Raw genomic sequence first — 27074 nt, forward strand, 5'->3', positions numbered from 1 at the left:
GATTCTTTTGACCCATGTTAGTCTTATTTTGGCCATTTGGGGATGGAATCTGAATTATATTATTTGAACAAACATGCTGAAGGATGGGCCTCAGTTGGATAGACCTTAGGTAATGGGAAAATGGTATGGAAAGCTAAAACAAAGAAAAAAAGAGCTGTTGATTAAAGTGGGAATTAGATCAAAAGTCATTTATTTCCTGTGTCCCTCAGTAAATAGTGAGCAGACATCTCAGTGGCAGGGATTCTAGTCTAACGATCAGTCATCTATCTGTAGGCACCTGTGTGGCAGAGGTCTTGAAGGTATTTAGTACATTGCTTTTTAATGAAAAGAAAGGACTAATATTTATTAAGGCCTAGTAGTTTCCAGGTGCTACCTCACTGAATTCCTGAAAACAGTCCGGCATGGTGGGTTTGGTGACCTTAGCTCTATGGAGGGTTCATAGGAAGCTCCAATTGAGCTGAAGCTCAAAGAAAGGATAAGTACTGGGGATATTGTAAGTAGTAGAAATGTAATTTAAAACTCAATCTGTCTAAAAGCCCAAGCTATGGGCAGCCCAGGTGGCTCAGCAGTTTAATGCCGCCTTCAGTCCAGGGCCTGATCTTGGAGACCCGGGATCAAGTCCCACATCAGGCTCCCTGCATGGAGCCTGCTTCTTCATCTGCCTGGGTCTCAGCCTCTCTCTCTCTCAGTCTCTCTCTCTCTCTCATGAATAAATAAATAAAACTCTTTAAAAAAAAAAAAAAAAAAAACAATGACTGGAGACATTTTTGCTTGGCACAACTGGGGAGAGTGCTACTGGCATCTAGTGGTTGGAGATCAGGGATAGTGTGCCCCTTCACACCCTAGAAAAAATGATCTGACTTCAGTGTGCCTATGCCAAGGTTGAGAAACCTTGGTCTAACTATTAAAAGCTATGAATCCAGTCACGTCCCTGGCCTGGCCAACATTCCCACCATTGGCTGTTTCGCAGCATTGCCCTGTCCTGTCACAGCCTGAGCCACTAGCACATGTAGGCTGGGGAGGTTTGAGGGGCAAGTGTAGGAGCAGTTTGGCTTGTGCGTCCCTCCTGCTCCATGAGGTAGATTGTAAAAAACAAAACAAAAAAAACCCTTGCCTAGAGATCTGAAAATATGAAAATAGTAAGTAATAAAATAAATGCTGTCTTTTTATTTGGGGTTTGTGGTATGGAGGGCCATGCAAAGTGCAGGGCCTGGGGCAGGAACTCCTTTTGTCCAGGGATAAAGGCAGTACTGGTGCCTGACATATATAGTAGACACTGGAAAAATATGTGTTAAATGAATATTTCCACAGCACCATCCCTTCTGAAGGAATGAATGGCATGTATTTCCATATATTCTATACTGTTCCATTTTAAGGGTTGTTACATGATGCAAGGCTTCAAATTACAAAGATTGAGAATGTTTTATCTAATTCAGCTGGGAAGCAATTTAATTTTTCAGTTCCTGCATGTTCTTGTCTTTCAAACAACAGCTTGAATTAGAATCAGGGGTTTTTTACTTGGGTTCTCCATACGAGCCATTGAGACGTTCCAGCAGCTCCTCAAACCCCAAAATTAGATTCACAATTACATGGATATACACATTTACTAATGATGTGTACATTTTCTCTAAAGAGGGTATACTTGAGAGCTTATTTGGGTTCCACCTTTTAGCTATTGTGACTAATGCTGCTGTAAATATTGGTTTACAAGTCCTTGTTTTCAGTTACTTGGGATATGTATCTAGTCGAGTTGCTGGATCATATGGTAACTCCAGCTTTAGCTTTTTTTTTTTTTTTTTTTTTTTAAGATTTTATTCATTTATTCATGAGAGACAGAGAGACAAGGCAGAGGGAGAAGCAGGCTCCATGCAAGGAGCCCAACGTGGGACTCGATCCTGGGACTCTAGGATCACTCCCTGGGCTGAAGGTAGGCGCCAAACCACTGAGCCACCCAGGGATCCCTAGCTTTAGCTTTTTGAGGACTGCCAAATTACTTTCCCCAATGACCACCATTTCACAGTCCCATCAGATTTCAGTTGCACAAAGATTTCAAATTTTCTACATCTTCAGCAACACTTATTTTCTTGTTTTATTTTTATAGCCATCCTAGTGGAAACGAAGTGATATTTCACTATGGTTTTGATTTGCATTTTCTTAATGATTAATGATGTTGAGCATCTTTTCATGTACTTATTGACCATTTGTATATCTTCTTTGAAGAGCTTCTTAGGCCTTTTGCATATATTTTAATTGGATTGTCTTTATGGTCTTGATAAAAATTCTTTATATATTCTAGATATTAAATGCCTATTTAGATACGGGATTTGCAGGTATTTTTCTCCCATGATGTAGTTTGTCTTTTCACTTCCTTGATAATGTCCTTTGATACAAAAAAAATGTTTTAAATTTTGATGGAATCCAGTTTATCTATGTTTTTCTGTTGTTATTCATGCTTTTGATGTCATATCTAAGAATCATTTGCCAAATAAAAAATCATGAATATTTACTCCATGTTTCCTTGTAAAATTTGTGTGTTTTTAGCCCTTATTTTAGGACATTGGTCCATTTTGAGTTAATTTTTCTATGTGATGTGAGATAGGGTTCCAACTTCATTCCTTTGTATGTGGAAATCCCATTCTTGGTACCATACATTAAAGAGACTCTTTTCGTATTGAATGGACTTGGCACCCTTGTCAAAAATCATTGGCTGTCAGGCACTTGGGTGGCTCAGTTGGTTGAGCATCTGACTCTTTCATTTTGGCTTGGATCATGATCTCAGGGTCGTAAGATTGAGTCTGGAATTGGTCTCTGTGCCCAGTGTGGAATCTGTTTGGGATTCTCTGCCTCTGTCCTTCCCCCTGCTCATACATGTGGTCACTTGCTCTCTCTCAAAATAAATAAAATCTTTTTAAAATGTCATTGGCAAAAAAAAAAAAGTCATTGGCCAGCTATGGATGTTTGGCTTTATTTCTGGACTGAGTTCTACTCTATTGGTCTGTATATCTGTCTGTGTGCCAGTACCACACTATTTTGATTACTGTAGCTTTGTAGTAACTGCTAAAATCAGTAACTTTGTTCTTCCTTTTCAGGATTGTTTTCGGTCCCTTATAATTCCATATCAGTTTGGGGATTCGCTTTATATTTCTGCAAAAAAGTCTTTTGAAGTTTTGATAGGGATTGTGTTGAATCTAGATTGCAGATTTGAGTGGTATTGACATTTTAACAATACTAAGTCTTCGTGCCACGAACATGATGTCTTTTTTCACTTAGGTCCTTTTAAATTTCTTTGAGCAATGTTTTGTAATTTTTTTTAAGATTTTTATTTATTTATTTATTCATGAGAGAGAGAGAGAGAGAGAGGCAGAGACACAGGCAGAGGGAGAAACAGGCTCCATGCAGGGAGTCTGATGTGGGATTCAAGCCCGGGACTCCAGGAAAACGCCCTGGGTGCAAGGCAGGCGCTTAACACCTGAGCTACCCAGGGATCCCATGTTTTGTAATTTTAAATATGCAAGTTTTTATCTCTTTGATTATGATTAGTTTTATTCCTAAATATTTTATTCTTTTAGATTCATTTGTATTTGAGATTTTTAAAATACCTAGCTCATTAAATCTGTGTTCCAACCTAATATGAAGTCCTAGAAAATACTATAGAAGACATCTTGAAATTTGGAAATAAGTGGATTAGAGTTTGAACCTGGCTCTGGCACTGCTAAAAACTAGCTGATAACCTTGACTATATCACGTAATCTCTCTTATTCTATTTCTTCATTTGCAAACACATAGGGATAAAAGCAAATCTTTCACAGAAGTGTAGATCAAAGATAATATATGCAAAGGACTAGCTCTAGAGTATGACTCAGAGTTAAATACTAGATAACTAGTACTAGGCTGCTCGTATTGTGTTTTTTTCTATGGTTTCAGTATAAATACTGGCTTGCCATACAATTTCTCATGAACATTTAGCTTAGATAACCTTTGTTTGCTTTATTTCTTTTTATATCCAGAAGTTTTGTGATTAAAAGATATATATAAAAAGCTTGAGTAGAATTAATTTGTTGCCAAGGCTAATGATTTTTACACAAACTAAATACCTATTCTTCAGAGAGTTTTATGAAGTTTGTTGCATGGGACGGGGGGGATAGTTATAAAATGTCACATGCTGTCTCTGTTTCAGTGGTACTATGTCCTTAAAAGAGGAAAAATCTTTCTTTTAAACTTGCTGCTCTCAGATGCTTCTTTGCTTTCTTGGATCCTCTATTGTCCTGGCATTGCAAGGTTAAATTTTAGACATTACTAGCATTTAACCTCTAAGAGTAGCAAAGCTGACTTTTAAGGCTTTACCAAATGCAACTAATCCTGCCATCTTAGAATTGCATTTGTTGTTATGTGTGAAATATAACTATTGTCATATATAAATCTGGGTACCCATGCTGTATTTTTTTTCTTAAGCATTTTAGGGGACTTTTAGATTCAAGTAGGCAGAATTGATTTCTGAAAGACAATCTAAGAGTTCTGATTATTTTTGTTTTACTTTGAATATAGGCATTTGATTAAAATCTGGTAAGAGAATTAGATGTAGGATAGATGTTTCTTAATATCATAAAAGCAAATTCCTTAAGTTATTGTCATAGCAATGTATCTTAGCCATTTTGCTATTCATTTCCTGAAGAACATAAATGAACCTGCATACAAGAGTATGAAATGCTGCATATTCTGATGGGGAGGGAAGGGTGATGTGGGTATAGTCAAGTTGAGAAACTTGCAGGTTTGAAAAAGAAACAAATTGGAAGAGAGCCTATCACAGGGTTGCCAGATTCTGTTTGGGGGTGGGGGGCATTTAAGGCTATAGATAATTTATATTCTCACCTGTTTGTCCTACCAGGATGACTTTTCTCAGCAGTGCCTATGATGATTCCTTATTAAAATGATAGTCCCAGTTGCTTGGGTGCTATTTTCTTTAAGCTTACTAAATGATAGCAAGCAAATTTTAAATTACATGTCAGCGATACAGTTAAAAGCAAAGGCTCAGGAGTCAGGCCTTGGTTTATTATATCCTGACTTCTCCATCTAGCAGCTGTAAAACTTGAGTAGGTTCTCATTGTCTGTGATAGTTACGTATATGGAATGTCAATTGGTTATGTCCTTTTAGACACTTACCTCTTGAGGTTCTAGCATATTTATTATTATTTATATGATTTTATATATGCTAGAATTTTTACACTTTCCCCAGGAAACTACATATCAAGAGATTATTGTTGAATTCTTGGTCTGTAAGTACTTAATCAGATATAGAAGTAGCATTGGTATATATGATAAGAGAGCCATCTGGCTCAAGGAACTCTTTCAGGTGGACTGTGGTCCTTTGTATGTGGGTCTCTTTGTCATGAGTGCCCTTGAAAATATAGAAATGTACTTGAGTTAATTCCTTTACTGTAAAACAATTATGGTACAGATTATGAATTCATTGTAACTGAGGCTTTAAAAAATATTTTCATCATGATTTTCTACTAATCTATCTGAACTTTTTAGTGTTCTTATCTCTTCATTGGTTAATTCAGTAGAAATAAATTGCTCTTCCACAGTCTGACCACTGGAGGGTGTAGATTATTTTCACTTTTTGAATTAAAGTCTGAATATAACTTGTGGGGTAACTACTTATATTGAACCAATTTAGCTCAACCTGTGATAAGCAGGTTTCAGATTAGGAAGTTTTAAGTAAATCCTTATGTCTTCTTAAAAAGCCTTTTAATACCTGGTCTCATATACTTTGGGGATTAGTAGTTTAAAAAAAAAAGTGTGTATTTTACTAGCATCATTATTATCTGTGGAGTCTAAGAAAAGAGTCTGACTCTCCTGATTAGCATTATAGCTTTGTTTCTATTTCCTTAAGCTAGACTTTTTCTGGAAAGATTGAAGTCTAGGAAAAACTTCCAATTTCTACGCATTTTTTAAAGGTTATTAAAGACGCTGTGTAAAAGTAAAAAGCAGTCTCACTTGATACTCAACCATTTATCTTTGCTTTCGAGAAAAAAATTGGCAGTACAGTAGTGTTTTTCTTTGAAAAATCATATAGATGTTAGGAACTGTTGGTTGTAGTTTTAACTTTCATTGACCAAGTCCAAGTGCTGCCACTCAAATGATGGGCCAGAACTAGAATGTTGGGTACTAGTTGGGAGTCAGGTGATCCACAGGTCACCACAGGGGAAAACTGGAGGTGGGTGCCTCTTGCAGAGTCAGTGTTTGGAAGATGAACTCACCCTGTCTGGGTCCATGGTGTGTGCTCACTTGCAGTCAGAACATTCTGTGAGTCATCAGTCCAAACAGTGAAACAACACCAAAACTAGCAGGAAACTGAAGTGATTGGCCTAGGGCCTGGTTGTTGTGTAAGAAACCTTTGAGGTGAAGTGTGCTTGAGGAGAGTTCATACCCACCAACCTCTGGCTCTTGACTTTCTTCTCTTGTTAGCCCTCTGTCTTTCCTTCTGGTGGAACTTCATTCTCCTTTGTTCAGCACTTTCTCTTCTGGTTGTAACCTGGCATCATGGGAGAAAGTACTGAACCAGAACTTGGGTCTAGGTGGGTGACCTTGGCCTAACTGCCTGATGTCTTGCTGGGCCTCAATTTACTCACTTAAAAAAAAAAAAAAATTATTTATTTGAGAGAGAGAGAGCACAGGAGTCGGGGTTTGGGGAAGGAGAGGGAGTGGGAAAAGAATCTCAACCAGACTCTGTGCTGAGTGCAGAGCCTGATGCAGGGTTTGACAACACCTTGAGATCATGACCTGAGCTGAAACCAAGAGTGGGACACTCAGCCGCCTGAGCCATCCAGGCGCCCCTTAGTTGACTCACTTTTAAAATGGATAAAGTTTTTGTTTTTCCTTTTTGCCTGTTTCTTTATCCCACATATACCCTTCTTCTTAACAGTTTCTAGTATTCCACTTATGTATTTTCTCATCTCTTCCGGTTTTATTTCCTCTTTTTTTTTTTTCCTCCTTCCTCATCTTATGTAGTTATGTAGTTTCTCTTTACTCTTCTTTCTCATTCTCTTTTACTTCCCCTTCTCCCTGATGTCTTATTTCTCCTTTTATTATTTTCCCATTGGCAGCACCCCAATACCAGTTTTTTTCTTACTACCATCTGATGCTTGGGATCCAGACACGGAAGGAAAGGTTTAACTTGTTAAATGTTATGTGATATTTAGATTAAAAAAAAAATCACTTCTCTTTTAAAGGGAAGAATTTGTGTTAACTGATGTATACTGAGTTAGGCTACAAGCACCCATGGGCACTTACATGTACTCCAGGCTCACATTAGTGTTGGGTAGGCTGGGCACCGGGCAGTGTAACGTACTGAATGAAAGATACATTTTTGCTCTTTCTCATACTGGTGAATTTTGTTTTTAATTCAGCCATTTAATACTCTTCTGTGTATCTTGGTGGTATATTGCTGTAGTAAACATTATCAGCCTCCTTTTACTTGATCAAACATTTGGAAATACTGTCTTTTTGTGATTACCAGCAGAAGAAAAAGTTTAATAATTTGAACATCATTAAATATATGAGGCTCAGCTAGTATATTGTTGATGAATTAATTTGGTACTTTTATAGCATGATGAGAAATCCTTTTATCTTCATTTCTTCATTAGTAGAACTCTGGCTGAATGTCCTTTTTCTCTCCTTGTTCTCAAGATTGTCTCTGGGCCCTAAGATGGTGCTTTGTCCAATAGATATATAATAGGAGTTATATACATAATTTTAAATTACATAAAGTAAAAAAAAAGGATAATTTAATTTAAAGAATATATCTTATTTAACTCTATATCAAAAAGTTATTTTAACATGTATATATGAAAAAATTAGGAATTTATTTCACACTTCATTTTTATTGTATTTTATGCTTACAGCACATCTCAGTTGGTTCTAGCCACAATATAACCACACTGTATTGAAGAAAATAGTATATTTTTAATTAAAAACTATATTTTGTCCATATGTATTAAGTATGTTTTTGAGTTTTAGAAAAGTTCACTTGAAGTTACTAGATGTTGATTTATGGAGAAATAGAAAATACCAGGAATGTTTGCATTTTATAGTGTTGCAGTGTCATACTCTTAAATTGTTCAGTTATTATTATGTAAAAATATAATTAATATATTAACATAATTTATTATTAAACTTTTTCATTATTTACAGGGCTGAGCATACTATCTTCCATCTGGAATTGTGAAAATATTTTGAGTCATGCCAATAGGGCAAAAAGTTGTTACTGAATTCTATAGAGCATATATAACCTGCTGTCTTTGGGAAGCTTGTTGATACTTACAAAATACATATATACTGTTTTCCCTCAAATGATTAATTTTTATAAGATTACTTCTCTTTATATATAGTTGTTTTTATTTCTAAAAATGAGGATGTGATTGATTTAGAGAATCATTAACTCAATCCCTGTCCTGTGTGATGGAAGCTGCGGTGACCGTCATGTGATTGGGCAGGTCTTGGTACCTATCAGTGTAAACATATGGCATAGCCTGTCCCATGCCCCTCCTTATCTCCTTCAGAGAGAAGGGGTTGAGAGGTGTTTTGAGCAAATCTTATTGGTAAAGTCGTTTATGTATTGCTTTTTTTTTTTTTTTTTTTTAAGAACCATTTCCTTTCGGTTTTAACCATATTACTGGGTCGGCAAACAGTTTGCATTCAGTTTGTCAGCAGAGTGGCTTTCCGTTTTGATAATTTAGAACTGTAGCTTTTTCTCTGGGGAAAAAACCATGCTTGATGAGCTAGCTCAGTTTTAAGATGTTTTATTTAGAAGAAGATAGTAAAGATGAGGAGGAGGAGGAGGAGAAGGTTCATGAAGGCTCATTAAGTAAAACTGGAGGTGTTTACCATGGAAAGGCCCCTGCTGGCATCCTGGTGAGTTACATGCACTGATGTCCTGTTCCCTTCGCTTGCTTGCTCAATCTGGGTAGTACTGAGAGAAGAGGGTTAATGCCTTTTCTTTGGAAAATGTAGCACCCTACTGGATTTTATTAAATTTAGTATTACATTTAGCTGAAATATTTGGTACCTGCTCTCCCTCAGTCATGCTACATCATCTTTCTACTTTTTTCTGTTTATTATTTAACAAATAACTTTCTGCCGAGAAAAAAATGAGGTTGCTGCTTTAAACAGAATTTTTTAAAACTAGGTTTCAGATTAAACATACATGGTTTCACATTCTTTGCAGGTAAGTGCAGTAGTTGAATAAAAAGCATTTAAAAGTTTTATGGTTTTTATTGTCCTAGCCAAAATTTTTTGAAAACTAAACTAGTATTTTGAAACTAGCATTTTATTCTGATACATAATACAAAAGAGTGATTGCAGTATTTCCCTCTCCTATGATTGGAAACAAAAAAATATTGTAAGCTTGACATGTGACGAAAATGCAATTGAGTTCTTTTTTTTTTTCTTTTAATCTAGACAAGATCCAAAATAAATCATATATGAGTGTAAGTTCTAGAAGTCAGCATTAAGGAAATAAAATCAGGTAAATTAAGGACAATATAATTTAACCCTGTGAAACCTTTTCCTTTAAAAATAATCTGAGGTTTTTACCATTAACTAAAGAAAGGTATTTCTTAGAAAATTAAGGATGTATGTGTTTATGAAAACGAGTAAAAAAAAACATAATTTCTAAAATCTGTGGTTCATAATCATGTTGATTTTAAAGTTATATAAATTTTTGTTACCTTTAAAAATATTACCATGTTTGTGTGCTTTTTTTGCTTTTTGGACTTCTTGATGAAAGTGTACTTGTTCAGGGTTCTTAGGAACTAATGGAACTGAACATTGTTTGCATGTGAATGGAAGTCAAGTATAGGGAGAGAAGCAGTTTACTTCTGAAATTTCCTTTTTAATATTATGGTGTATATGTATATATGGATTCATGCATATTTGTTGAGGTCAGAGGGGACAGTAGTGAACATAGCTGAATCTTTATGAAACATTTAAAAAATTCTTTTAGTGAATAGTAATAACACACAAACCACCTATCTTGGGACAAAGTTCTTATGCTTCCTACTACTGGTGTTTTCTAGAGAGAGGTTAACAGGTATTTGATTAGATTGCATTTTATTAACAGTTCCCTTTTATATTAATGTTAGAACATTTAAGTCCCATGAATCACCTCCCTGCCCCAAGAGATACTTTGATTTTCTGAATGGCTCCTGTTTGGGACACTAGATTTGATATCTGCTTAATAAGCTGTACTGATGATGTAATAGTTAGACTTTGTAACTTGGGTGTGTGTGTGTGGCAAGAGGGAGAGGGAAAAACCTAGTTTTCAGGGGTCCAGGCCCTCAGTGACCCTGACACTCCTTACTTTTCATATACTGCCTGGGTGAATGTCTCTATCTTGAGATGATTTTGTGGGTTTGGAACATAAATGTATAAATCTCATGATTTTAAAAAACCAGAAGAAGACTTTTGTGCTTTGTTAGAAATTAGGAATTGGAAAAATAGTTTCCATAATTTTTAAATAGATGAGGATAATTCCTTTAGTTGGTAAGGAAATGGCCAAATTATTTCATATTTAAATACCTTGAAGTTCCAAAATAATCTGCTGGCCTTGTTTTCCATCACTTATTTTAAACTACCTTGACTGCATTTTTAAATTAGGGCAGCATGTACTACAGGAGTTCTCAGCCAAATTTGTAATCCTAGGAAATGCTTCTAGAATCAAGCCTTTCTTTGGAGACTCCAGATGGCATCTGGCCATTCTTATTAGAGTTGAGAATCCCATGCACAGAGGGCTGTGAGACACGCTCATGGGGTAGAAGTGTGAACTGGATCTCTGTCTTCATGTCCTCACCAGCTGCAGGGAACTCCAGGAAGCAAGAGTGCACTGCTTCTCCATCCTTGTCCCTCTGTGCTCTATCAGAGGACATGGGCACTAGTGTGGTTGAATCCAAAAAGCTTATTGTTGTGGGAGAGAATTTTATGTGTGTTATTGATAGCAAGATTTACTGTAAACTACACCGGTGGTAGAAGATAGCAAGTCACCTGGTAGGCGGGGCATGTGGCTTGGGGCAGTGTTTTATACGGAGTTAGGAAATATTTGGTGGAGGATGGAGAAGCCTCCCCTCAGTCCCCTTACCCGTAGCACATTTTTTCATTACTTCCTGCTGCCCGAAATCCTAGAATAGCACTGGGTCAATGGGTCTAAAACCAAACATTTTCCTCCAATCCAGCATGGAGAGTGTTCATAAACCTAAATACTAGTTGCATTGAATTTTATTTCCTCACAGAAATGTGGTGGTATTACTAGGTAGGCAGTTTTGGGGGGAATAAATTCTAGAATCTTTGCTTTTCACAACTCATTTGCCTCTTTAATCCTGAAGACACAGATGACCTCAGGAATTTTGTGGATTACATCCTCTCAGTTAGCTCAACTGTTTCACCTCGTTTATTAGGATAATCCCAGTTTTGCCAATTTGATCCAGATGCTGGTCAGGAAATGTACATAGGAAAAATAAGTCGTAATCCCATTATGGTCTAGTCTAAAGGACTTGGACACAACTGTCTGAAAGGATCTAAATAAAAATCTTACCTCTCTTGGAAAAAACACTTATCTTTTTATATAATGTTTTACACTCACGTTTTAGGTATTAAATACTCAAAATCAACCCATTTGAAGAAAAAAATTGTAGAAAAAATTCTAGAGTAGATAATTTTTGTGTTGCACATTATTATCTAATTGAAAGGGAAAATAATTTTTATTGGTTATTTTTCACTCTTTCTAGAGATATATTTTTTTAATTTGTCCCTTCTTTGAAATCCGTTACATAATCTAAAATCATTATTTGAGCTCTCTTTGCTTTAACCTAAGGTACTTAGGGAAGGTATTTGTGAAAGGGTGGAAGTAGTAATATGCTCATCTTATTTCATTAGAGTACCATTTTAATTCTGTGATAAAATCATGTTTAGAACTTTGTGTGCCCTTGGTGTCATACTATCTTACTCCTAGCTGTGTCTATGTAGAAAAGACCTTCCTCAGAAATTCTCCTATGGTGAATCCCAGGAAAACAGGAAGAGAGAGCTGTGTAATCTCTAGAGTTTTATTGCATTCTCTGAGACTTCTCTGAACTCCACTTGAACTGCAAATAGAGAGGCTATGGTAAGTTAGAGGTCAAGGGGCAGTAGTTAAGATTATAAAAATCATTTGTCATCTTTTATATTCTTACAAAGCATGAAGTCATAACCATTATAGACTGATATTCAGAACTTATTAGAAAAATAATTCCTTTAGGGGAAGTGAGACAAGAGAGGAATAGGAAGTACACCCTTCGGTTCTGTTCACAACCCCATGCAGCAAGGTATTTTCAAGAGGGAACTGGGCATTGATCACCTTGCCTCAGACGCAGCTTGATAAACTGCCATTTTGGGGTCTCTTGGAGCTTTAAAAAGTACTTGTTCTTATAATCTAGGGTCAGTGGCCTAATCATCAGAGGTTCCTCAGAGCTCCTCATTGATTCTAGTGGCAGCCAAGGACAGTGAACCTCTTCTGAACTTTAAATACACACCAAAAGGAAAAACAAAACAAAATAGATTTCTTAGACAATAAAGGATATAGTGGAGCCTAGGAATTTTTTTTAAAGATTTTATTTATTTATTCATGAGAGAGAGGCAGAGACACAGGCAGAGGGAGAGGTAGGCTCCATGCAAGGATCCTGATGTGGAACTCGATCCCTGGACCCTGGGATCACACCCTGAGCTGAAGGCAAACACTCAACCACTGAGCCACCCAGGCATCCGGAATTTTTTTGTTTTTAAAACTAAACTACAGGGGCTGACTTAGCTGGTTGAGCATCTGACTTCTAATTTCAGCGCAGGTCATGATCTCAGGGTCCTGGAATTGAGCCCCCATCTGGCCCCGTGCTCAGCAGGAAGCCTGCTGGGGATTTCTCTCTCTCTCTCTCTCTGCTTCTGCCCCTGATGTCCACTGCTCTCACTTGGTCTCTCTCTCAAATCATTAAAAAGGCCACTAAACTATAGACTTTATTCATATTTTTTTCCACTAAAGTCCTTTTCTGTTTCAGGATCAAATCCAAAATCCCAGACTCGCATTTGGAAAAGTCACTGTAGTCTGCCAGTAACAATTTCTCAGTCTGTTGTTGTCTTTTGTGGCTTTAACCCCTTCGTAGAGTACTGGTCAGATATTTTGTAGAATTTCCCTCAATTTGAGTTTGTCTGATATTGTCTCCTAATTAGATGGAGGTCATGTATTCTTGGCTAGAATACCACAGACATGATGTCCTATCAGGAGTTCCCTGATGGTAATATGTTTTATTACTGGTGAAGTTTATCTAATTTGCTTAAGATGGTATCTGCCAGGTTTCTCCACTGTAAACTTTTTTTCCTTTTGTAATGAATATATATCCTAGGAGAGACTTTGAGAATATATAAACAACCTGTTTCTCCTCAAACTTTTGTCCTCTATTTTTAACATCCATTGCATGCCACAGTTATTACTGTGGGGGTCTAATAGTGATATTAATGGGGATTCCTCTTTAAGAGAAAGCTGCCCCTTCTTCTCCCTGCTTATTTATTAACTTATGTTAATGTAGATTCATGAGTATTTTATTCTGTAGGTTGTAGTCAAATGCTATCATTATTTAGTTGCCCAAGTTGTGTTAGCTTTAGCCATTGGGAGATCATTCACATTAGCTCCTGTGTTCCTTCAACATATGACTATTCTTTTGATTTTTAACCATTTCCTACTTTCTGGCACTATTAGATGTTCCAGCCTCAACTTGTTTTTCCTTTACTCCAGCCCTGGAATTAACTACTCCAAGGAGTCCTGGTTCTTTTTAATAGAGAATGGTATTTAGAAACCCAAGATCTGGCCTCTAGGTGTGCTTGTTGCTTCTATACTGTCCTTGATTCTATATCTTCTTAACAGAGAAAGCTAGGATGCTAAATATGCATTCTAGCCTAGGCATAAGCACATCTATATTTGTCCATGGAGACTTCGATTCTAGTCCAATACCACGGGGTTCATTTTAGCCTTCTCTCTGGGAAATTGTATTTTTAGAAGCTTCCCAGGTATTTATGATTGATCAGGCTTGGGAAACAATAGTTTTGGGATATATATCTATTAGGTAGACTGTGGACCTGAAGGCTCTTGTGACTTTTTTTTTTTTCTTGTGGCTTTATTAAGTAAATAGTCTTCATTGATGAATACTTCTTTTGTTATTGAATCATCGTTTTCCATGCCTGGGTTAGTGATTGTTTCTTCTTCTTACACTGAAAAGAATTTTTTTTTTAACTTTTTTTAAAAGATTTTATTTATTTATTCATGAGAGACATAGAGAGAGATGCAGGAGACACAGGCAGAGGGAGAAGCAGGCTCTGTGCAGGGAGCCTGACGTGGGACTTGATCCCGGGTCTCCAGGATCAGGCCCTGGACCCAAGGTGGCACTAAACCGCTGAGCCACCCGGGCTGCCCACTGAAAAGAATTTTTATGTCACTCCTACCCCTTCTAACTAAGGAAACTCAGTCAGCTTAGGAGAGAAAGTCTCCAGTTTTCTGGTGGAGTGGAAACCAGTCCAGTTTCATGGCCAGCATTTTTACAAAAATTTGTCAGAGAAATTGAGCACACTTGCGGGAATGTTTAGTGGTTTGAATGCACAGGGAGGCCATGTGTATATTAGTATATACACAACCCACTCAAATGACAAAAGGTTCACAATTTCACTAAAGCCAAATTTATTTTAATCCTTGAGTTATCTTCTTTTTGATAAGGCAGTCTGCATTCTTTTTCTAAAGCACAGTATTCTTTCTAAGGTAGGTACTTGGTCTATCAAACTTGATAATAAACCTTTCAGCCTTTAGTTGTTGAGGATGTTTAGACTGTGAACTTGAGGCCTGCAGGTGCTTGTTAAGTTAGTAGCTGTAAAATTAAAGTAGGTGCAGTGACCTTCACATCCTACTGGACTAATTCATCTGGGATGTTCCTACCTGAACTTAACCAGGGTTAAGTATGTAATTTAAGTATATAATGGAGATTTGAGGGAATTTCAAATTGTCAACTTAATTCATCTGTGATATTAACTGAGGTTTTGGGGAGGGGCATGAGAGGAAGATAAATTAAGTTTAACATGTCTTTCCCTAGATCTACAAACTAGAGGAACATGTTTATTTGTTCCCAGTCTCACGGCTATTACTTCAACTGCCAGAGTTATGATGTCAATTCCTGACATCTAGGTCAGTGAATAAATAGAAAGAACTTCAAATAAAGTCAGAATGTTTCAGAGGAAATTGTATCCTACCAATGGGTGGACTAAAGTGATAGTCATCATTGGAAGAATAACATGGTTTCCGTAGAAACCTGTTCAGATTGTGTGCCTTTCATATGTGAAAGTGAGCCAAACAGATTTCCTATTTTATGTTATAGTTGCTTATGATTATCAGAGATCACTACCAAAATAGGTTAGCCACAGAGTTGTCTTACCCTGTAAGGTGTAGGATGAAAACATGTTCCTTAAAACATATGTTTATGACTATAATGTAGTCATACCTTCAGGACTACTCATAATAAAAAGCTTACCATTTTTCACGTATGATAGATAGCATGTGGAAGAGTCATCATGGCCTTCTAAAAGCACTTGGGAAATTCCTACTTACACATGGCCCTGAACATTACATAAACTTAGCATTAGTGTTTTTAGGAGCTTATGGTCCCAAGATACAGTAAAGAGCTCGGGCTTTTGGGGGCAGACATACCTGAGCTTGTGTCTGTGTGTCACCGGCTAACTGTTGGCTCCGTATAAATTGCTTGTCTTCTGTGAGCCCAGTGTTCTTGCCAGTACAGTGCACACGGCATTTACCTCAGCTGATGGTGAGGATTAAATGAGATGAGGTATATACAGTGTCATTTGGAAGGGATAAATGTTATTGCCCTCTCCTCTTTTTTCCTCATTTTCCCATGGCTAACACTAGGAAGAATATGGAATAAAACATCTGAATTGTAGGTTAGGGTGTATGTGTTTTTTTTCAAGGATATGCATAGTTTAAAAAGTTACAGTGTGAGTAAAGAGTTTGAATTTCCACCAGTGTAAGTGAATCTCTATTTTAAGCAACTCCCACATAGAAAAATCCAGACTTCTAAAACAATTAAATTATTGCCACTTTGTAAAATAATTTAAAGAGGGATTTATTTTAATAGCAAACTCTTCTGAATATACTGAAGAAACTTTAAAAACAGTAGCTGCAAAGCAACCTTGCAAAAATAGATTTAAAGCAGTCCCACTCCTAAGTTATTTACCCAAATGAAATGAAACTATGTTCACACAAAAGCCTGTACACAAACGTTTTTGGTGGCTTTATTTTTAATTGCCAAAAAATGGAAACAACCGAGGTATCTTTCAGCTGGTAGATGGATAAAGGAACTTTGGAATATTCATGTTGTAGGATACTATGTACTTAACACCAGGAGACAAAATGCTGATACCTCAAACAATATCGATTAGTCTCAAATACATTATTATGCTAAGTAAAAGAAGCCAAGTCAAAAGACTATATGCTATCTAGTTTCACTTATGTGACATTCTGGAAAAGGCAAAAATTATAGAACAGAAAATAGATCGGTGGTTGGCAGGGGATGGGGGGAAAAACATGGACTACAAAGAGGTATGAGGGCATCTTGGGAAAGGATCTAGTTCTATGTTTTAATTATGGTGGTCATTACATGATTGTATGGTTAAAACTATACCCTAGAAAAGGGTTAATTTTAGTCCATGTAAAGTACACCTTCATTTTTTAAGAAAAGAATTGATTTTGAATAGTTCAAGGTATAGCTGTTTGAAATTTTAAAATTGCATTTCACATTGGACTTGGCATGAGCATTTAGCCAGAAGTTTTTATATGCTGATAGGCATAACCATTAGACTGATGTTGACTAATAGTTGAATGTCTTTCCTGATTAACTATAAATAGAATCTTAAATGCATTACACTTCTTAATGATTTCACTTCTATGTTTCTTTCTAGTCTCCAGTTTATATGTCCCCTGTAACATAATATGTCACCTTATGTACCTGGGAAGGTGACATATTATGGGCATGTTTTAGGCATGACAGGAAAAAATATGAACTAAATTATCAGAATTGCCTTTAGTTTCAAGGCATTATCCTGTAATTCGGGAAGTGAAGGGAGGAATGACAAAGAGAAATATAAGAACTGTTAATTTTATAGAGCTGCCATAGTTTGAAATGATTTCGGTCACAGGAGTGAGATGCAGGATGAGGTAAGTAGGTAGGGCCCACTTTACCTAGTGTGCTGCTTAGCCACTTTAGGATCTACTCAAGGAACATACTTCATTATGCATAGTGAAATCTAAAGATGTGTAAAATTGAACATTTAGTTTTCCTTGCTCTATGCCAATTCTGTTGCTTACAAAAGTGAATATTTTGTTACATTGCTGAGCACTAGAAAAATGAAACTATTGCTACCAGCTGTTTACTTTGAAGGCTGTGCATTATAGAATTCTAATGTTGGGTATTTTCCTGTAAGTAGAGTCACTATTAGGAAATGATAACCTAAGTTCTGTTTCATGCTGTTTTCTGTAATAGTCTTTGGTCATGGTATGATCATTGTCAGATTCCACCTCACCTCTGCCTCAGCTGACTTCCCCACACTGACTCTCCCTGATAGGCCAGCAAGTGGTCTCTTCTATAAGTTGCTCTAGGGCTGCTCAGTGTTCTTCAGAGCGATCTGCACAGATGTCATTTATTCTTGGAAGGATATGTTTTTGTTTATCCATCGGAGGTGTGTGTCATTTTTAATTGTCAGTCACATGCACTAGATTTATGCAAGTTTTTCTCTGTGAAGTCTTAACCAGCATCTGGAGAAAAGCATTGGTTTCAGAATACCTGAGCATTGGTTTTGGAACATTGGGTTGCCCTCACCTTTCTGGGCATTTTTCTTAATGTGTGGCTGTGTGAATATTTATACACATATATCTTCACTTACATTTTGAATTTATTTAGGTTACAGTACAAAACATAGTGTATATTTCTCCATCTCCTTGCTGATTCTGTTCACTAGATCTTGCATTCATCGATTCATACATTCATGGATCCAAAAATGCTTAGTAAGAACATCTCATTGCTAGGCACTGGGCTGGGCTTTGGGGAGACGGTGAAGCCTACAACACTTCTTTCTCTGTCAGAACTTAGAGCTTGGAGGTGGATAAACAAATGCCTGAAGTGTGATGGGTCCTTATGTGCTGTGGTAGAGAAAGGGCAGGATGAGGTGACTTGGATGCACATAGCCACAGACCTTGTTACTTTTCTGCTTTCTTCTCACCCATTGAGCCCATGCCTCCTCACCCCATCTCTTTTTGATTTTCTTTTGCATTGTCCTGTGTTCATATCTGTTGTGGGCATACTTTATTCCCATCTCATCTTCATCCAGGAAGACTAAAACTTCCTTGTTCCTCTTATAAAATATTAGATTAACAGCCAACAATATTAGTTGGATAGATTGAGAAGAAAACTTAGATTGGATTTTGGAGGATGTTCTGAAAATTATTAGGTCAGTGACTGGGGTGAAAAGTGGGGAATTGATTATTTTTGAAGATGAGATAGGTATTACAGTCCTTCCTTCAGTTGTACCTGCTGAAAAGCCAAAGCAGATGTTTGATTAAAATTTGGGGCCACCACTCAGGGAAAAAATTATGTATTTTGCTGTGGTGGCAAAGTTGTCTTCCCTTTTTTCAACCTTACTCAGGCCAAGATAATTATTCATCCACTTTGGAGATAGTGAGCATGATGAAATCATAGAGAAGTGAGCCCTGTAAGCAGAAATCTGTGCTTGCAAACTTCCTTGAAGAGAATATGTTGTGAGATTAGAAATCTGAATTTATCGACTCACCAGCCAAGCTTAATTGTCAAATCACTATGTTGCACACTTGAAATTAACATTGTGTGTGGACTGTCCATTAAAAAAAAAGTCTGAGTTCAGGGGAGGAGGCTTTCACTAGTTTTCTCAGGGTGTTTTTGGGGGTTGGGGGTTGTGGTGGGTTATAGAGAGATGGCTTTATCAGGTTAGAATCAGTATCAGCCTATCTGTATTTAAGTCATTTATTGATAAACATCAGAAATGGACTCTGAACCTGCCAAGCAAACAGAGAAACTTATGATCACTCATGAGTCAGAGAAGTGATGAGAGGGCAAGGCGCTGGGGCTGTGTGGCATCTCAGTGTCTTGAGGTGGTAGGTCTTCTAGATTATTGCTCAAGTAACTCAGCCCAGCTAATTTCTTGTCGCTTTGGCTCTCCATACACACTTCAAGAATATCTATCTGGGTCAGAGATCTCCCTACCCCATCAGTCAGCTGGTGCTAAGGCCTGAGTCCCAAAGCACAGATGTGGTTACTAGAGAGTTAACCCTTTTTTTTGGGGGGGGGTGGGCGGGGGGGAGTTAGAGATGAAATCATTGTGATGCAGGGAGCCTTATTATTACCCTCTGATTTAGCCTTATTATTACCCTCTGATATAGCATCATGGTCTGTTCAAATTCCAAAATCAGAATATTGGATCAGAAAATTTCATCTTTTCACCTATCTATCCTGAAGGGTGATATTGCATAGTATTAGGTTGTAATTAGGGAATGAACTGCTAGGAGAGCAATCTTCCCAGATCAGAATTTTTTTTATAAATGAGGGGTGCCTGGCTGGCTCAGTTGGCAGAGCATGCAACTCTTGATCTCAGGGTCTTGAGTTCGAGCCCCATGTTGGGTGTAGAGATTACTTAAAAATCTTTTAAAAATGTTGACAGAACTGCTGCCAGTCCTAGAATTTAAGTTTTATAAAATGATCAGGTCAGCTGTTTATTAAAATGTATGAAATTCAAGGTCTATTTAATTTGTGTTACATGTCAAGGTAATAATAGGTATACCTTAAAGGTCAGGATACATACTTCAGCCTGTAACAACTGAGGTTTTCTCAAGCTGAATCAAGACTGGGAAGACAAATGAGACTGAGTTAGTTCCCAAACCTGGATGCCTATCAGAATCATGGATAACCAGTCCTTAAGACCTCACTTCCAGTGTTCTATGTCTGAATTGAGAGGTCTGAGAATGTACATTCTTAAGCACCGAAACTTGATTCTATTATAGATGCTCATAGGACTACTCTTTGGAAATACTAACCTATAGTGTGGTCCTTGGCAATTTTCTTCACTTAGCAGGAAAAAAGTTGGTTAGATCTAAAATGGTCCCTGACTGTGCCTTCAAACAGTGAAAATGGTAGGGTTCTTCTTTAAAAAAACAGCTCATGGGGCACCTGATGGCTCAGTGGTTGAGCGTCTGCCTTAGGCTCAGGTCATGATCCTGAGGTTCTAGTATCAAGTCCTGCATTGGGCTCCCCATGGGGAGCCTGCTTCTCCCTCTGCCTGTGTCTCTGCCTCTCTCTCTGTCTCTCTCATGAATAAATAAATAAAATCTTTAAAAAAAAAAAAAAGAAGCAAGCTCATAATAGATAACTGACTAGAACCCCAGATCCTCCAAAGAAAACCTCATCCTGGATAAATCTTTGTCTCAGGAAAGAATCTTCTGAGCTAGACACGAGCTCAGAAAGATTTCTAGAATTCCCCTGTATATCTTATCTGAAGAAAGATTGCAAGACAGCATCCAAGACTTTAAGCCTTCTTGTAGTTCATTTTATGACAGACTGATTTTAGAGGTAGCAAAAATGGGCATGGAATTTTATCATAGGATCTCTTGCTTTTCCATGGAACTATGCTTCCCTAACCTGGCTCATCTTCATAATCAATTATTAAACTTCAAGAAGATGTGCATTTAAAAAAACTGTTAAGGATAATTTTCATAACACAAAATCTTAAACCAATGCAATAAGTAAAAATTCTTAAAGTTCAACCTTAATAGAAAGTTCCCCAAGTCAGCGCTTTCTGTTTCCATATGTAAGTTGGTTTATCCATTCATTCAGCAATATTTACTGAATCCCAACTGTGTGCCAGATATATTTCTACCTCTGTCTAGAAATTGTGGTGTGATCCTAGCCAGCTGCTTCCTTTCCCTTAGCATCGCCTTGGGTCTGTCACAAATCCTGCTGATTCTGTTTCCTCTGCACTTCTTCTGCCTTTAGAGCTGTGCTGTCCCTTGTTTGAATTGTTTGTACAGTTTGTACAGCACAGAAACACTGGATTTTAGTTTACAGATTCTGTACCGTGCACTAAATGGTCCTAGAAATGAAGGAGAGTCCTGTTTCAGTAGCTGCAGGAAAGAAGGGGACCTGCTATGATCTTGAGACTTCAGGGCAGTGCATTTTAGATGCGCAGCTGTCAGCATTTCCTCATGGACTTCAGTTTCAGGGAAATCAAATGAGCCTTAGTGAACTATCTATTTTGGAGCTCTGGGGTAAGGCTCTTCCCTCACCCAGGGCAGGGGCTGTTCCTTGCACTGTGGCTATTTCCTGTTTCTTATTTTATAAATCAGTTAATAGGCAACTAATTATAAAATAAGGAAAACAAATTAGCGTTTTGTTATGATGGAGGATAAAAGGCTGAGTGGTACAAAATAAGGCATTTATTTGAATTTAAATGACCAACCAAGAGTGGCTTCTCCAGGAAGACTGAGGTTGTTAGGCTTAGTGTCAGTTGTCTATTGTCACTCAGAGATAGCACTATTTTGTATAGTTTTCCATTACATATGTCTAGTGAAGTTGTAACCTCATTTAGTTCTTTGTGATCTCCATTGTGTCTGCTGGGCATAGAGTAAATGTTTTAGAAAATGTCTTGACAGGATGTGGGCAAGTCCTCTGGGGGACTTTTTTGCATATGTCTGACCTCCCAGACCAGGGAGCAGCTTGCAGCAGGTGCTACTGTGTCTGCCATTGCTGCCTTTCATCTCCTACTTTAAAAGAAGTAAAAGTTCTCAGCTGATGGTGCCCTCCAGGTTCATGTTTGGCTACCTTTAAGAGACTCTGGAATTCCTGGAGAACTGTAGGGTCTCAAGTACAACTAGAGTTTAGACCTGAGATCTCTTGCCCTTAGAGCTACCAGTTGACCTTGAGAGCGCCATGATTTAAGGTACTGTGGGAAGTAGCAAGAAGGTTGGGACCCTGAGTCACAGTACAGCTGGGTTCTGGTGAATAGTAAGGGACAAAAGTAAATACCTTTTGTCTCAGTCTAAGTGTAAAATGAAAGCAAAAATGTCTGCCTTACATAACCTAAATTCTCTTTTTGTAGATCAAATGAAGTATGTTTGAGAAGGTTCTTGGAAAATACTAAATGCTACTTAGGGCAGAATATAAGCTTGGATGCCTGAAAGAGTTTGGTCTAGGAGCATAGGTGTAAGCTGGAGTTTGTACAAGGCAACAGTATTCTGGTGTTTGTTTCTTGAAGTATCTAGAAGTTTCTGTTCACATCTGTGAGCAGAAGGTTAGACAGAATATTAAGGTCAGGTTCTTGGTTAAAAGCTGTTCATCTCTCTCCACAAGCCCTGACCACACGTGATCTCCCAGGAAGTCCACTTCCTAATCTTGAAATACAGACCTAACAGGAGAGAGTTAGTAGTCATTGCTACCTCTTGTGATAGCGTGCAGAGGAGACTTGGAAGGACCACTTAGCATTAAGTAAAAATAATATTCCAGTTGCTAAAAGCAGCTCACTTGTAAAAAGAAATCTGAGGAGTCTCATCAGTGCTTTTAGGATCAGTGCTTAGAGCATTTCTGTCCCTTAGAGATGCAGTTAAGGACATAGGCTCTAGAATCAGACTTGAGTTTAATGTCAGCTTCACCACTTAGTGTGGTGACATTGAACACTGCTGAACCTGTTTCCTCATATAAATGGGGATATTGATACTAAACTCCAGATACTGGTGAAAATGGAGCTAATGTACAGGTTTACATAGCACTTGGCATATAATGGACATTATAATAATTATAATAACTGTAGTGTTTGTTATTAGTAGTACCGCTAACTAGTAATAACAGTATGTATTGAATAGATACTTAAGAAATAGATTTTGATGATATATATGAGTGGTTTGGAATGTATCCATTTTTCTATTGATAAAAATTTAGAAATTGTATTTTAATAGTTCCTATATCTTTTCCTTAGCAAAAATTATTTTTGATTGAACATAACACCTTTAAATAACTTGGGGCAGTTTTTATAGGAAGAGGATCTCTACCTGAACTGATTTACTGATGGACTCCATTTAATAAATCTCTATTATATATCATGATGGTTTATTTAGTTTCCTTGATGCTCAGGAAAAGCTGCTGAGCAAATCTTTAAACTTTGGGTAAATAATTGAATCTTGAAAGCTATTCATTTATTCCAGATACTAGTGTATATTTACTTTAAAATATTTGATAAGAAAAATTGGATAGTGGACACTATTGAATTTCATTTATGAAAGACTGATTTAGTCTGTTGAGTTTTGTGCATAGGGGCCAATTGGTTTCTAATAAGTATCTTAGTTAATTACTGTCTTTTGATTCCTTCCATTTTTAGTTTAGTGATCAGTAAGTGCCTCCCTGTCTTGGGAGCTCCCAGCATTTAACATAGCCCATGGGAGCCAGTGCCTGCACCTAAACAAACTATATATTGTATATACCGTCAGTTAGGCCAGCCTGTGCCACTGTGTCTAGTTTTGGATCTTCCATTAAAAGAAAGTTCTCCAGTTTGTCATAAAAGTGAAAGTAAACCCAGTCATTTTAGATATTTTAAGGAAGAAAAATGCTTAGCCCAGAATAGATAAGACCTAGTTACAATTGTACAACAAACTCTTTGGTGTATAATGGTATCATTTAGAAGAGAGTGGCACATATTCATTGTGAGTTCTAGTGGACAGAGTAACTGGGGCTGTCTGATACAGTTACGAACTTGGTGGAAGAAGTGAGTGAAGTATTCCAACATTGAAAAACAGTATGGCAATTATGTTTGAGAAGATACTTGTCTTAGCTCAGGCTGCTATAACAAAATACCACAGACTGGGTGGTTTAAATATTTATTTCTCAGTTTTAGGGGCTGGAAGTCTGAGATAAGGTGCTGGCCAATTTAATTCCTAATGAGGGCCCTCTTCATGGCTTGAACACAACCACTTTCTCTCTGTTTCCTCCCGTAGTAGGTGAAAACATGAGCTCTAGTCTCTCTCTTTTTTTTTTTTTATTTTAAAGATTTTATTTATTTATTCATGAGAGATACAGAAAGGGGGTGGGGGGAGGCAGGCAGAAAAGCAGATTCCATGCAGGGAGCCGGACATGGGACTCTCCCAGATCGTCAGGATCACACCCTGGGCCGAAGGCGGTGCCAAACTGCTGAGCCACTGGGGCTGCCCTCTAAGTCTCTCTTCTTATGAGAACATTTAATCCCATCATGGAGGTCCCACCCTCTTGACCTCATCTAAACCCGATTACCTCCCAAAGGCTCCACCCCCAAATACCATCACTTTGAGGCTTCAATATATGAATTTGAGGAAGAGACACAAACAGTCCATCACAATACGTAACCTTTTTAAGCCCTAATTTTATTATCTTTAAAAATAGAAATAATATTTACTGATTCATAAGGTGGTTCTGAGATAATGCATGTGTATATGCTTAAGAATTTGGTATATGGTGGGGCACATGGCTCAGTTGGTAAGCATCTTACTCTTGATTACGGCGCAGGTCATGATCTCAGGATCCTGAGATGGAGCTCTCGCTCTGCTTGAGATTCTCTCTCTCTGCATTTCCTCTTCCTATGCCTTTAAAAAGAATTAAGAATTTGGTACATACTAAGTTCTCAAAAAATTAGATGCTGGTACTGTGATGATTAACATATTTCAGGGATGTGCCAGAAGTGCTTTTGGTATTTGTTGAAAGTCTCTACTCAGTAAATATTTTCAGTTCTAAGAATCAGTTAATGATTTGATTTGTGCTTGTGAGCCTGAAGATAGGGATGCTGCTCTGTGAACATCCTTCAGTTCCACATTGTTTTTTCTGTATAGGCATCTTTATGTCCTTCTGCTTTCTGATTATGTATGTATTCTTATTCTGTCTTTGCTTTTTTTCTGAATTTTCATCTGTCTCTTTCTGCGTCCCTCTGTCTTGTTCTCGGTCCCTGTCTGTTCTTGAATTTATTTTCTCTTCTGTTTTTTTTTCTCACCACTGACTATAATGAATAATTTACAGTGTATATTATTTTGCTATATTTTTAAATCTTTGTTTTATTTCAAACGGTATTGTCTTCAGTGAGGTGTATCCTCGACATGTGACTGGGTTACTTGATTATCTTTCTGCCCCTGTCCTGCTTTCCCAGGTGTTGAACCGGACAGGTATCAGAGGCCTGAATTTGTTCTTGGCTTTATTATGGGTAGTGCTGGGGTGGACATGTAGGAGTGAAGTTTTGTGGTGCTAGATAATGCTTTAAAAAGAAGTTGTTTAGGGATGCCTGGGTGGCTCAGCGGTTGAGCATCTGCCTCTGACTCAGGGTGTGATCCCGGAGTCCCTGGATTGAGTTCCGCATCGGGCTCCTCTCAGGGAGCCTGCTTCTCCCTCTGCCTAGGTCTCTGCCTCTCTCTCTGTGTCCCTCATTAATTAAAAAAAAAAAAAAAAAAAAAAGCTGTTTAATGTTATCATACATACAACAATTAGCTGCTTTTCCTCCAAACCTAACCATGAGGGAGCCCTGTCCCCCAGGTTAGAATGCCCCTCATTGTGGAAGTATGCCCCTCATTCCCAGGTTAGTGAATGTTACAGCAGCAGGACTCCCTTTACTTTGGTTTTCCCAGCCTTCATAATATAAACAGAATTATTTTATATCTGCTAAGAGGAAACCAATCATTTGATAACCTATATTTTTCTACATTTAGCAACTGGCATGTACACAATAGGCTTTCTTGTATAACAGCATATCTTTTAACCATGGTAATTAAAATAATTTTGAATAGATAATAGTTATACTTAATTATGGATCTTATTAAAGCCTCTAGTTGATGTAAGCTCATTACATGATTAGTTTATGAGACTTGTTTTATGGCTGAATTGGAGATGCTTAAAGTTACCATTTTTTGGTTTCTTTTAAGAAAAGAATATGTGTAATTATAAGTTATGGTTTTTAAAAATTTGTAATAAAACTCTTTAATTGCTACCAATCTGTCAAGCAGTAATACAAAGATTGGCTATATTTGTTGTGCTGATTAACATACATGCTGTAACAAGCCAAAAGCATGTTGTGAACATATATTACTTATAGAATATGAACGTAATACATGCAACAACCTGGATGAATCTCCATAGCAATATAAGTGGGAAAAGGCAATCACAAAAGATTATATACCATATGATTCCATTTGTATAACTTTCTTAAAAATGACAAAAGTAACAGAAATGAAGAACCAATAAGTGATTACCAGGGATTAAGGAGAGAGTGATGGAAGTGGCTGGGTGTGGCTTAAAAAGTCCAGTAGGATAAATCTTTGTGATGATGGAAATGTTTTGCATTTTAACTGAATCAGTGTTGATATCCTGATTGTGATATTGCACTAGAATTTTGCGAGGTGTTGCCATTGGGGGAAGTTGGTTTAAAGGATACATGGGATCTCTTTCTATTATTTCTTAAAACTACATGCATGGGAGTCTGCAGTCACTGCAAAATAAAAAGTTAATTTTTAAAAATGAGTTGTAATATGAATATTCTGATGAAACAATATTTCCTCCCTACACATTTCTCTTTTTCCCTTATTATTGATGGTTCACTTGATCATGATTCCTTTATTCACTGAAGAAATCATTATTGAACACTTGCTTAATTTAGCCTTATAAAATGAATTACTCTAGGGCAGCCCAGGTGGCTCAGCGGTTCAGTGCCACCTTCAGCCCAGGGCCTGATCCTGGAGCCCCTGGATCGAGTCCCACGTTGGGCTCCCTGCATGGAGCCTGCTTCTCCCTCTGCCTGTTTCTCTGCCCCTCTCTCTCTCTGTGTGTCTCTCATGAATAAATAAATAAAATCTTAAAAAAAAAAAAAAAGAATTACTCTAAAACCAAAATCACACCAACTTGTAACTATTTTGTAAAGGATACTACCTC

General features: G+C 37.4%; 1 protein-coding gene across 6 annotated transcripts in view; it reads left to right on the top strand.

Moving 5' to 3' along the window:
- The window catches only part of LPIN2 (lipin 2), an 81028-nt gene that overhangs the window by 15605 nt on the left and 38349 nt on the right, over positions 1–27074 (top strand). For 2 of the 6 annotated variants that reach the window (XM_077900171.1, XM_077900170.1), the window contains exon 2: positions 1809–1927. The exons of 3 other annotated variants lie outside the window; for them this stretch is intronic. In XM_077900171.1, the coding sequence (XP_077756297.1) occupies positions 1826–1927 (102 nt within the window). In that variant the 5' untranslated portion in view covers positions 1809–1825. Of the gene's footprint in view, positions 1–1808; positions 1928–8893; positions 8914–27074 lie in introns of those variants that run through there. One more of the 6 variants, XM_077900169.1, reaches the window with a different exon arrangement.

This window comes from Canis aureus, chromosome 6, assembly GCF_053574225.1.
Source record: "Canis aureus isolate CA01 chromosome 6, VMU_Caureus_v.1.0, whole genome shotgun sequence".
Classification (NCBI taxonomy): domain Eukaryota; kingdom Metazoa; phylum Chordata; class Mammalia; order Carnivora; family Canidae; genus Canis; species Canis aureus.